Source organism: Pediculus humanus, genomic scaffold, assembly GCF_000006295.1.
Source record: "Pediculus humanus corporis 1103172108186 genomic scaffold, whole genome shotgun sequence".
In the NCBI taxonomy this organism is placed as follows: Eukaryota; Metazoa; Arthropoda; class Insecta; order Psocodea; family Pediculidae; genus Pediculus; species Pediculus humanus.
In genome coordinates, this window is record NW_002987756.1 from 164706 (window position 1) to 178274 (window position 13569).

The 13569-nt window shown below is 27.0% G+C and overlaps 2 protein-coding genes across 2 annotated transcripts in view; both read right to left on the reverse strand.

Annotated features, from left to right (window-relative positions):
- Window positions 1-913: 913 nt before the first annotated feature.
- On the reverse strand, window positions 914-2827 carry Phum_PHUM419720 (uncharacterized protein; the record flags this gene model as incomplete). Its single annotated transcript, XM_002429037.1, has 7 exons — window positions 914-977; window positions 1128-1282; window positions 1374-1476; window positions 1712-1877; window positions 1955-2363; window positions 2451-2596; window positions 2692-2827. 7 exons carry the CDS (start codon window positions 2825-2827, stop codon window positions 914-916), a joined length of 1179 nt encoding a protein of 392 aa, XP_002429082.1.
- Window positions 2828-4168: 1341 nt separating this feature from the next.
- The window catches only part of Phum_PHUM419730 (slit protein, putative), a gene marked incomplete at both ends in the record, with an annotated part of 10347 nt that continues 946 nt past the window's right edge, over window positions 4169-13569 (reverse strand). Inside the window, 20 exons of the mRNA XM_002429038.1 lie at window positions 4169-4395; window positions 4471-4752; window positions 4836-5505; window positions 5581-6001; window positions 6091-6360; window positions 6472-6543; window positions 6665-6808; window positions 6889-7257; window positions 7335-7478; window positions 7553-7850; window positions 8259-8422; window positions 8500-8571; window positions 8652-8795; window positions 8884-8955; window positions 9032-9103; window positions 9178-9552; window positions 9943-10086; window positions 10212-10283; window positions 11302-11373; window positions 11961-12032. Coding sequence (XP_002429083.1) covers window positions 4169-4395; window positions 4471-4752; window positions 4836-5505; window positions 5581-6001; window positions 6091-6360; window positions 6472-6543; window positions 6665-6808; window positions 6889-7257; window positions 7335-7478; window positions 7553-7850; window positions 8259-8422; window positions 8500-8571; window positions 8652-8795; window positions 8884-8955; window positions 9032-9103; window positions 9178-9552; window positions 9943-10086; window positions 10212-10283; window positions 11302-11373; window positions 11961-12032 — 4156 coding nt within the window. The remainder of the gene's footprint in view (window positions 4396-4470; window positions 4753-4835; window positions 5506-5580; window positions 6002-6090; window positions 6361-6471; window positions 6544-6664; window positions 6809-6888; window positions 7258-7334; window positions 7479-7552; window positions 7851-8258; window positions 8423-8499; window positions 8572-8651; window positions 8796-8883; window positions 8956-9031; window positions 9104-9177; window positions 9553-9942; window positions 10087-10211; window positions 10284-11301; window positions 11374-11960; window positions 12033-13569) is intronic.

Genomic DNA, 13569 nt, shown 5'->3' on the forward strand with positions numbered 1-13569 from the left:
AAACTGGCCAAAAACGTGTGTAACTCTCTTTTTATTTTAAATAATAATAATAATAATAATAATAGTTTTTTTTTTTTTAATTCACGAATTATATATATATATATATATTTATTTATTTATGACATTAAGTATAAATTATTATTGTTATTTATGTGAAAAACGCCATACTTAATTTAAATAAATAAATACGAATTTATAATAATGATAATAATAATAATAATAATAGCTCAATTTTTAATTATGTAAATATACAGAAAATAAAAAAAAAGGAATACATTATTAACATTTATTTATTTATCGATCTTACGACGATTTTGTTCTTTAAATTATTAAATCTCTCCTTTTTTAATAACTTTAACCATAATTTAATCAAAATTAAAATTTTTTCCTTTTAATTACACATTGAGAAGGAGGGGAGGGGAGGGGGTGGAAACTTTGGCAAAAACCCTTAAACTCTTTTTTTATCATTAAGACAAAAATATCAGTTTTATTATAAATAAAAACGTAAAATATTTATTTATTTATCTTTTTTTCATGAATTAATTAATCACGTGACTTTATATTATATTGTTTTTTTAAAGGCAATTTCCCTTATAATTGACTTTCTTTTGTTTTTTAAAGTATTAACCTACACAACAAGTATTACTTATTCAATTGTAATAATCAACTTAAAAAACTTTCTTTTTTGTTCTATTTATATGGTTAACATTTAAAATAATTAAATTTTTCTTTTTTCTTTTCTTAACCCATGTTCTTAGAGATAAAAAAAAAAGTTGAAATTTTCTCTTTCGATTTCTTTTAAATAAGTTTTCCTTTTTCTTATAAAAATTTATAGTTAATTATTATAAGTACTATTCAATTATTATTTTTCGGGATAATTAAATATACAAATTCAGTCTAAATTAGAATATCGTTAAAAATAAACTAATCTCGCATCTGCTGGATTTTGTTCCATCGGACAATATGGACATTTTAATCTAAAATAAAAAAAAATAAGGAGTCTTCAAGACATTCTATAGTGACATGTTTAAACATGATCAACTTTTTCTTTTTCATTCGCAAAAATAAATCATGAAAGGAAAAGAAAGTTTTAGAAGAAATTTTAATAAATTTATTTGACTACTTACTTGTTCCCGCTTGTTAATTTATTAAGTGCATCTCTTGATATCACGTGACCGCACACCAATCTCATCGGAGGATTTGTTTCCGTACTCTGCTGTCTTAATATAGGACAAGCAAATACTGAATGATATAAATTTTCTTGACCCAAATCAATTTCAATCTGAAAAACAATAAAAAATTATTATTATTATTATTATTATTCATGTCTTGATGGTTAATTTAATAATTTAAAAAATTTGAAAAATACTCACGGGTAATTCATCTTTTCCATTCCAGATGCCAGTAACTTGACGTTGTAACATAACCTGATTTATGTTTAATAAAGCTGGTAAGGCAGTGCATCCTGCATTTATACTGTGATAAACATGAAAAATGATTATTATTATTGAATTATTAAAAACCATCATTTCAAATGCTATGTAAATATTTATCGAATCACATTTAATGAATTTTAAAAGTTACTATTTCTCATTAAGACGAAAAGTGAGTAATTGACAGTAATACCGTCTTGTGCATTTAATTACATCATCATTTTTAAAAAACTGAATTAAACCTTTAAAAAAAGAATGAATTGAAATTTTTTCCATACCAAACTGAAAGAGGACTGTCAACGCTTAAACCTAATAAAGTGCAAGCATCCTTTGTAAATATTTCATATATTTCAGCCCATAATGTGGGATCGAGGAGGTAGTGATAAGGTGATGAGGCCAAACCTTGAGGTAAATACAAAAACATTCCCATTAAATTTTGAATTTCTAAAGAGAAAAAGAGAAAAAAACAGTTTTAAAAAATTGAAACAGTGTTGCACTTTAACTCGAAATAAAATTTCAACCTTTTTCATGTCTATTTACAAATTGATGAAAATGTTTTCTAGCATACTGAACAGCTTCGGTTTGCTTAGCTAATCCGCCTTGAAGCAAACCTATAAAATGTAATCTATGCAATTTAAATTCTAAACTTGAATTTTGTGCTTCCAAATTTTCCCTTCTCGCTCTTGCCCATTCCAATGCTGGCTCCAAATCGTGCTGCCTTAAACAATCTAAAATTTTGTTCAATTCTGTAAATGGTTCCTTACTACCCTCCTCGGTTTTTATTCCAGCTTCTTTTGAAAGCTCTTCTGCTATTTCTAACATTCCTTGTCTGTAAAAATGCTGACATATGACTTGATTCAATAACTGTATTTTTTCTTGCCCATTAAACACATCTTCTTTACTAGTTGATGCAAAGTCAGAAACAAAATTCTATAAAGAAAAAAATTTTGAAGTTTATCTAACGGAAATACATTTCATAAAATTTAAACTTTTAAAAAATTATAAAATTTTTTTAACCCTGTCTATTGCTTTGCCCACTTTGGACACAGTGCTGTGCAAATCCCTATGATCAGCAGCTAATCTATGCACAGACTCACGTACTCGATTTACTGTTTGTTTCATAATTAAAATTTGAGCTACAGTGAGTTCATGACCAGGAGGACCTTCAAAATGCCAATTTGTAAATATTAACAGAGCAAGTGAAAACAAAGAACGAACAGTATTTATATTTATAATAAAAATATTAAAAAGTACTTACTTTCATCCATTTTTTTTTTAAGAGCTTCTATATGATTAGATAAATCATGTAGAGTTTTTTCAGAATGCTCATGTATACCACTAAATTTTGTAATTACTTTATCAACTTCTTTCTCAACTGCGTTGCACGCCTCCATATTTGTTGTTCTTTGACGTCATTAAGATTTTTTTGCTATTATCAAATGAGTTACTTTTTAAACGTAACACGAAAGTTTTTTTTTTAAAAGTTAATAAATTTTTTTTACATTAAATTGTATGTAATTAATCTGTAAAATTATTATTTATTTATTTTAAAAATAAATTAATTATTTTTAATAAATTTTATTGTAAATAAAAACATCGTCAAATTATTTGCGAATACCTGATTTGATTCCTTTAGTCTCATACGTTTTTGAACACAATGGAAAATAAAATTACATTTCTCAAAGCCATAAATCCTGAAATAATTAATTTATGTTACAGAAAAGTTTTTGATTTTAATTAAAATTAACACTATTTATTCATTATTATATGTTTAAACTATAAAATTAGTCTTTTATTAAGTTAATTAATTTGTTTTAATTAGAAAATAGCAACTTCTTAAAATTGTAATTTGATTGTCAAACTTTTGTTTATTGTTTATGTATTTTAAATTTATTTAATTCCTAGCAAAAATTTAATATTTGTAATCGAAATACTTATTTAATACTTTATACTCATGGTATTAAAAGAAAAATATATAAATTATTACTAAATGTTAAAGAACATTAACAGAACTTGAAGCAACAGACTACCTAAAAAACTAACTTTAAATCATCTTCTCATATTTTTAGAACTAAATAAATTAGAATTAATGGTAAATATTGCTTTAAATGGAGAAGTCCAAAAACTATTCATTCATTCAAAAAAACAAAAAATGATTTATTTTTACTCCTTTCATTAAAATTTTACTAAAATTTTCTTTCGTTTATAAATTCCTGTTCAAATTTGCACAAAATTTTATTTCTTTAATGAAACTATCATAAGAACTTATCTCTTCAACACTTTAAAATATTTTGGAAGCAACACACAATAAAAAATGATGAGATTGCAAAATAAGTTTTTTTTTAAAAAAAATTAAATAATATAAATCTATTTATAATAATTTGCTTTAATTTAAAAAAATAAAAAAAAATTTATATGTGATGAAGTAATAATTAATTAATTAATTAATAACAAAAATAAATTGACATCAATTCTGAAACAAAATTAAAAAAAATAAAATGTTTTTAATATGAAGAGTACTATAATAAAATTTTAAATGTTGTAGTATTACAAAAAATAATAATAATAATTTGAAATAATAAATAGAAATCTTTTATATCTCATTTTTTTTAATATATATAAAGTGGATTATTTAAGAAACACCTAATAAATAAATTATATACATAATAAAATAAAGAAAGAAAAAACAAACATTATAAATAAAATAAATAACACTGGAATTAAGAAAGAAGCAATTAATAACATTTTTTACTACATGCGCACTTTCTGACAATATCAACTTCTTTTGTATATCTCATTTTATCGGGGCAAAGCAAACGAACTTTGCGACGTTTTGTTTTCCGGGCTCTGCAACAACTGGATCCGCAACTTCCTTCGCATTTAGCTAATTTCAACGGTTTCCTCGTTTTACATCCGTGTTCGAAATAAAATTCACGAGTTTGTTCTTTTCTGCACGAAGGCCCTGAAATCAAATCAAAAATTATATACCTGTTTTCCTCCTACGTGAATAATAAATGATTTGGTTAATTTTCTTTACCAGTTTCACAATATTTTCCAGACCATCCAGGTTGACACTTGCATGCGTACGTTCCAGATGCTTTAGCAACGCAGGTACTTCCAGATTTACAATTGTTATTAAAACAAGGATCATCATCATCGTCGTCAGGATCGTTCCTCCTTCCTCCGCCATCTCCATCGCTTTCCATTTGCTCATCATCATCATCTTCGAGCAAAGAACAACCTCCGGTTATTTTATTTTGTTTGGCTGCATTCGTAAAATCTACCAACTTGTGATTAACCCAAACTTCTTTCATACAACCTTAAAATAATAATAATAATATACAATGATATAAAAACAAACGTCATGATTTTTTCCTAATGAATAATAATAATAATAAAAACCTCTAAAACTGGACAGATTTCGCAAGTGCCAATTTGTAAAAGCCTCTTGACCTGATTCCTGAGTTATACCACCAATGTACAAGGGTGTCGTCAACCATAAATTTTCTTTATCCCCTTCATTTATTATCGAACGAGCAACTCCACCGTCGACGGAAAGTGTAAAATTTTTCTTCACCGAAATAAGTTCGACAACGTGGTATTTACCATCGGAGACCATTTCGAAACTGTAGATGGTAGACACTGGATTGTTGCCTACATCGTAGCTTACCCGAATTCGACCGCTAAATAATTCTGCAGCTATGTGTTGAGATTCAGTACCATCGTACATGAGTATTCCATTGTCTTGTTCCGTCGAAAATATGATGGTTATATTGGCTTCGGGTTTGGTTCTGAGAGGTTCTAATTCGATGAAGGAATTATTATGTAAAAAGCTTATGGAAGTTAGATATTCGCAACGTTTACCCGTGTAACCGGGATGACATTTGCACAAATAATCATTAGAACCCGTCGGTTGAAAACATATTCCATTTTTACAATCGTGTTGTTGACAAGGACTAGTTTGAGGATATAACATAGCAACCATTGGTGGGATTTCGCAAAATTTTCCACTGAAATCTTCTGAGCATTTACATGTATAATCATTGATGCCATCCACACACGTTCCGCCATTCTGTTAACAAAAAAAACAAGTAAATTTTAACCGTTGATGAAAATACTCGCAACTTTTCACGTAAAAATAACTTACTTGACATAAATGATTTTGACAATCGTCTATATTGATGGTGCAATTTTCCCCGGTGTAACCGGGTAGACACTCACACGAGTAATAGGTATAATGATCCCGACAAGTGGCGCCATTTTTGCAAGAATTATATTCTTTCTTACAAAAGGGAATTTTAATTTCGCAATATTCTCCCATGAAACCAGGTAGACATTTACAAACGTATGATAAAACGGAATCGTGACAAGTTGCATTATTTTCACATTTATGATTAAGACAATCGTCGATATTTATTTCGCAACGAACTCCTGTGTATCCCGGGGGGCAAAGACAGTTGAAACGACCTTCTTCCAGTACTTTACATGTACCACCATTACTGCAAGGATTTCCGTAGCATGCATCAATCATGTGCTGGCAATGAGGTCCGTGGTATCCCGGCTGGCATCTGTAAATAATAATTATTACAAATTGAACCTTAACGATAGGAAACAATATAATTTATTTAAAATTATGTTCATGCGTGAAACACCGTACCTGCATTTGTATTGTCTTTCGGGTAAAGGTTCACACTGTGCTCCGTTCACGCAGGGGAAAGTGTAGCAGGCGTTACATTTAGCTAAAATTTCATTTCCGACTTTTTCTTTGCATTGAAAAGCAGAAGACGGTGTTGTGAGTAAAAGTTTGCCCTTGAGAGAAATGGGTTCGGCGCAAAAAGCAACTCCTGGTTCGACATAATCACTTTTAACCCATTCCGCCAGCCATCTTAAATTACAGTCGCAATAAAACGGGTTATCTCCGAGAGCTCTAATTTTTCAAAAATAAATCAAATCAATTAGTTAGAGACAAGTGACAACCTTTAACGAGTAATTTGATATTTTAAATCCTGCTGTGATATTCATTAAAAAAACAACTTACAAATGAGTAATTGATTCTAAATCGGCAAATGTTTCGTTGTGTAATTGTGAAATATCATTCCCATGTAATGACCTGAAATGAAAAAAAATATTTTTTAATTACTTTTCATACTTTTTCAACTATACTGCCCCCTCCCCTCCTCCCCTCGATTAATAATAATCTCATAAATTTATATTAAATAAATGATTCTTACACTATCCTTAAGGATTTTAAGCCACTGAAAGCATGAACTTCGACGCATTGAATTTTATTATATGTAATTATTAACGTAGACAATCGTGTTAAATTAGCAAATGTATAATTTGATAAAACGGAAATTTGATTATTACTTAAATCTCTAAAAAAAAAAAAAATAAATACAATTAAATAAATTATAATTTTTTTCTTGCACGTTGTCTACACGTGTGAAAAACATACAATTTCGTTAGATATTTCAAATGATGGATTCGTGGGATTTGTACGCTTTGAATTTCATTAACGTCTAAATAAAGTTCGGATGTGTCGGGTGGAATTCCTCTGGGTATTTCTTTGAGCTTGGCACGTGTACACCTGACAACGGTACCGGTACAAGAGCATTTCGGAGGACAGTACGAATCGCCCAAACAACCCTGATCTTGATCTCCGACGCATTTGAAATCGTTATGAGATAATTCTTGGATTAGCGTGTCTTTGAGATGATCCGGTCCTCCGCATCTCGGATTAGCAGCACTTAATTGACGTCGTCTTAACCAATCCGCAAACCAAGCCAAATGACAATTGCAATAAAATGGATTTGATAAAAGATTTCTGAAATTTATTGTTTATGTTAATAAAACTGTACCTTATTTTTATTTTTTTTTTTTATTTTAATAATTATAACTTACAAAGTTTTAAGATTCATTAATGAATTAAATGATCCTGGCATAACGCAAGAAATTTCATTTTCGTAAAGGGATAATTTTTTTAAATTATGTAAACCGAGAAACATTTTATTATGTATTTCCCCGAGTTTATTTTCCGATAATAACCTGAAATATAAATAAATTAACAATATTAAATAAAAATCCTTTTCTTTTGCCCTTTTCGAAATCTCCATACTGACAATTCTGAAAGTTTTTCTGCTCCTTCGAACGAATTCGGTTCGATTCCGTTAATTTTATTCCGTCTAAAATCTAATTTCACTAAATTGGGTAACCTTCCAAATAATCCATCCGATTTTATTTTAGTTATTTCGTTGTCGTTTAAAAGTAAATCCGTCGTGTATTTTGGAATATCTTTTGGAATTTCGGTTAGACCTCGTCCTCCGCAATCAACGGTTGTACCATCGCAACTGCATCCCACGGGACACGCACTATCGATAACACAATCTCCAGCATAACGCGTTCTAAATTCTTCTGTGCCTAAATTTCCAAAAAAAAATTTAAATAAATATCGGGTATATTTTATAATTAATTTTTATTAAGGAGGCCTCATTCATTAATCTCAATTTATTAAACGATAATCGTAAACAAAACAAATGTCCGCCATTTTGTTTTTTTTTTTACTACTATGTCGCCGCATTCCATTCAAGGTCGAATATTGTGTTTACATGCAAATGACTCATAGGGAATAACAAATTAAAATTCATACGACAACGCATTCGATGATTATTAACTGTTATTTTATTATTACTTATTCATTCACGTAACGATTTGTCAATTCACTTTTTTTAATTTTATTATAATAATAATAATAATTTACATATTTCCCCCCGCCCCGAGGCTTTTTTTTATTTATCATATTAAAATAATTTATAGGGATTTATTAACCTTTGCATTTAAATCTATCATCTTTCGTCAAATCAAATTTTTTTCGTCCCATACGTTTGGGAGTTTCGCATCTCGCTCCAGATCTTTCGACGGGATTTTTTTTCAGGTACTGAATTAACCATCTTAGATTACAATCGCAAATAAATGGATTTTTTCCTAAATGCCTGTAAAAAAAAAAAATTCCAGTCGATTAAAAATCGAATATTTTAAATAGTTTTCAATTTCATTCGTTACCACTTACAAAGTTTGTACGTTTTTAAGCGAATCAAAAGTTCCATTTGCTAGGGATAATATATTATTGTCGTAAAGTGATCTGAAAACATTTCACACAAGATTATTATAATAAATTATCGCAAATCATTATGGTTCCCTCAGGAGAAAAAAAAAACTCACAATAAATTAACATTGTGCAAATCTTTAAATGAATCCTTTCGGATGCAAGAAATTTCATTTGCGTTTAACAAAAGCAATTGCAATGAGGTTAAACCGTGGAAGACTCCGTGTGGCAAATCTGATATTTTATTCCCGTATAAAACCCTGGATAAAAAAAAAATCAAATAATTTTTTTTTTTAATTACGAATGATTAATAATTTAATTCGAATTTCAAATTCATTTAATACTCACAACGATGTAAGACTTTTAACTCCTTGAAATGCATCTGAAGCTATTTTACTAATTTTATTATTGCTCAAATCACTGCAACAAAAATAACAATAATAATAATAATAATAATAATTAATAATTAATAATAATAATAATAATAAAAACTTACATTCTCCTAAGTCTTGTATACGGAGTAAACGCTTTGGATGGAATTTCAATTATTTGATTTTGTTCCAGTCGCCTGTAATAATAATAATAATAATAATAATAATAAAAGGTAATAAAAATTCGAAAAAGGGCATTTGTTGAACTTACAATTCGGTCATTCCTTCCGGTAAAGTATCCGGAATTTTCGTCAAAGCTTTATCCCTGCAATCCACGATACCCTCTGAACATCTGCAAGGATGAGGACATTCTTGTTCGGCTTCGCATTCACCGGAGGGTCTTTCGACCAAACTCGAACACCTGAATTCTTGATCGTGTAAATCCGCAACGTTGTGACCCTTTAATTGATTGGGTGAAAAACATTTCGTGTAGGGAGCCAATTTGGGAGATTTTCTAAGCCATCTAGCCAACCAAGTCAAATGACAATCGCATATTAAACTGTTTTCCGATAGTCTTAAACTCCTCAAACTCAATCCTTCAAACATTCCTTTTCCTATCGATGTTAAATTGTTATTGTTAAGAGTCCTGGAGAAAGAGAGAGAGAGAGAGAGAAAAAAAAACCATAAACTTAATTTATGTTACAAAGATGAACTGTTTAAATTATAAAACATTTTTTTTTAAAAAAAATATAAAATACATAAAGTTTACAACAACAGGTTTAAATATTTATTTATTTATTAAAAAAAAGTGTAGTTTTTACGACTTTTTTGCAGGATGAATAAAAAACACAAAAATTTACTCTCATGTTTTTTTTTTTTTTTTTTTATAAATTGTTTATTTTGGTAAAAACAACTTTTAATGACAGATGTCTAACAAGTAGGAAAAAAAAAATGATCTCAAGAAAGGTTTTGTTGTTGTTTTATTGATATGTTAAAGAACATAACGCACGATACATTTTTTTTATTAAAAACTTACAATACTTCTAAATCTTGAAGTTCATTTATGGCCGTTTCATCAATACACGTTAATTTATTATTGTCCAATTGAAGAACTTTTAATTGCGAACATCCTTTAAATGTTTTCTTACCCACGACTTCAAGTTGATTGTGACTCAAATCTCTGCGATGTAAAAAAAAAAAAAAAATAAATTCTAATAAACTAATAAGACAATTAATATTTTAATATTATTATTATTATTATTTAGGGTTAGTTTTAGGGTTAAAAAAAAAAAAAAAAATACTTACAACCTATGCAAATTAGGTAGATTACCAAATAAAAAATCTGGTACGTGTTTTAAATTATTCGTGCTTAACCTCCTAAAATGTATAAAAAAAAAAAAAAAAAAAATGAAAATTTTTTCCAAAGAAAAAGCTTTCGGTTAAAACAAATCATTATTATTATTATTATTTTCGAAAAATTTGTTTAAAAAAAAAAAAAAATTTTATCCAGTGGAAACCAAAGATTTTAGCCTCTTTTCTTTTTTTTTTTTCTCCAGAAGCAAAATCACGAAAATACAAAATGATGATAATGATAATTACGTTTCAACTCTATTTATTTATTTATAAAAGAGAATCTTTTTCTAATCCTATTATTATTATTATTATTATTATAAAAAAAAAAAAAAATGAAGGATGGGGATCAACAAATGGAAAAACGGGTTTTTGCAATCATTTAAAAGCTTATGTTTCATTTGTCCATAATTTTCTAATAGTATTTTAAAAACTTACTACAAAAAAAAAAAAAAAAAAAAAAATTTATAACGAATAAAATAAAATAAAAAATAAAAAAGAAAGAAAAGATTATTCAGATGTCATGAACGAACGTTTTTTTTTTTTTTTTTTTTTTTTTTTATATTTAAAACTATAATTTGTGTGAGAGAGAGAGAGAGAGGGAGAGGGAGAGAGAGAGAAATTATGTGAACGTGAATGAAACAAAAATAAAATTTTTTTCATCTAAAAAAAAAAAAAAAAATACATTTGAATAAAACATTAATGGAAAAATAAGGGGGGGAGTACAACATTTGGTTGTTACGAATCAAAAGAAAAATCATAATGATGATAATGATAATTATTATTATTAAAATTATTTTCTTCTGCTTGATAATAAATTATAATATTTATAGAAATTAAATTAATGAGTTATTTAAAAAAAAATTGAATTCGATATTAAATTGATAAATGACCACATTATAATTAAAACCGTTAATTTAATTATATATATTTTCAATAATAATAATAATAATAATAATAATAATAATAATAATAATAGGGACACAAAGACATTTTTTAAACATGGACGAGTAAATAAATAAATAAATAAATAAAAAAAACTTACAATCTTTCGAGAGAAATCAAATCGTGAAAAGCTCCTCTATCGATTGTGTGAATCCGATTATCGTGTAAATTCCTATTTAAAAAAAAATAAAAAAAATAAAATAAATAAATAAAGTTAATAAATAAAGTTAATAAATAAATAAATAATCATATCAATTAAATGTCCAAAAAATCTCTCTTTTCTCACTCATTAGAAATATAATTAAAATAATTATAAAAATATACATAATTTTTTTTCTTTTATTTGAAAAGTGTGTGTGTGAGAGAGAGAAAAAACATAAAGTTGGAAAAAGACAAAGAAAAAAACAAAAGATAATAAGTCAAACAACGAAAAAAATTTAAAAAATCAAAACAAAACAAATCAAAAATGGAAAAATAAGCAGAAGAAAAGAAAAAATTCATATGGGTACGTGACGTCATCATGTAAATAAAAACAACAAAAAAAATTTTTTTTTTTCTGACTTTTTCTTTTTTTTCGATGATTTTTTTTTTTTTTTTGTTTTTTAAATTTAATTAATGTCGAAATTATTTTACCAACTTTTCCGCCATTTTTGTTTTTAATTGAAACATTTACCAAAAAAAAAAAAAAAATTAGTAATGGCGGATTAATTTCAGAATAAAATAATTTATAAATAAATTGTTATTAAAAAATTTACTTACAAAACTTTTAAATTTCCCATGTTTTTAAAATCCGTTTCGAATATTATTGTGATGTTGTTTCCCTGTAGATCTCTGGAAAAAAACAATAATAATAATGATAATTTTTATTTATTATGAATAATTCCATAAGGAATAAAAAAAAACAGGAATTACGATCGAAGGAAAAACGATCTTTGTCTCTTATTCCTTCCTTCCTTCCTTCTCATTTTAAACGATAAAATTTTCATTTAAATTTATTTATAAATAATAATAATAATAATAATAATAATAATAATAATAATAATAATAATAATAATAATAAATCGTACACAATCACAAAATTTAATTTTATTATAATAAAATTGTAAAGTACAAAGGTAAAAATCTATTAAACGTAATCATCATTAAATACAAATTGAATATTTTTAAATAATAATAATAATAATAATAATAATAATAATAATAATAATAATAAATTTCTTTACAATTCTATTTGGGGGGAAAAAAAAACCATTCAACTATTTTATTATTATTATTATTATTATTATTATCCACCATTAAACACGACAAGGCTACTTGTCGGAGTTTTTAAGTATTTATCCGAGGTTTCTACCCGATTCCTTAGGGACAAATACTCGAATTTCGGTGGTGCCACTTATTATAAGATAGCACCACATCAATTCTTGAAGGTCTTCCTGAGTCCGTCTTTTTCGATGGGAACGATTTGTCTCCTGAACTGGGCTCCGGTGACTAACATCTTTGGAGTGGCCAGGGTCAGAAGCAGTGAAATTCACATTCTCGTCGAGCTGCCTCAGGTCGACAGTAGAACAAGATTTTGTTTTTGGTTCTTACTTTGTCTTGTTCTCATTTTTTTTTTGCTCTTTTAAGCCAACAGCACGTGGCGTTCTCAAACGGTCACCCATCCAAGTTTGCACCACGCCCGATGCTGCTTAACTTCGGTGATCGTACGGGAACCGGTGTGACCAGCACGCTATGGCCGTTGGCTTTTATTATTATTATTATTATTATTATTATTATTATTATTATTATTATTATTATTGTAGTTTTTATTAAAAACTCCGTTTGACCGTATAAAAATTTCTTTTTCTTTCAGTTAAACTTTTTTTTTTTTTTTTTTTTTTTTTTTAATTATAAAATTAGAAATTTTTAATTTTTAAAACACGAAATGGCGCGATTTGAAAATTTAAACAAATTAACACATTTTTCCTTTTTTTTTTTTTTTTTTTTTAAACAAAACTAAACTAAAAAAATTTATTAGGCTATTGCCCCTCATTTAAAATATATATATAAAAAAAAAAAAAAAAAGGCGGTAATTTTTTTTTTTTCGATTCCATTCGATTTGAATAACATTGTATTTTTCTCTATTTTGTGTTTAATCAGTATTAGTATTATTATTATTATTATTATTATCATTATCATTATTATTATTAGTACTATTATTGCAAACATTGTTCGGTGCCAACGTTTACAAAAAACATTGTATTTGTTGTCTCATATGAGATGTACGAGCCACCATTTCCAATTTGATCTAATATTATTTAAATATAAAAAAAAAAAAAAAATCCTTTCTAGAATTTTCTGCGGTCATTTGTTTCACGTCACAAAAGGT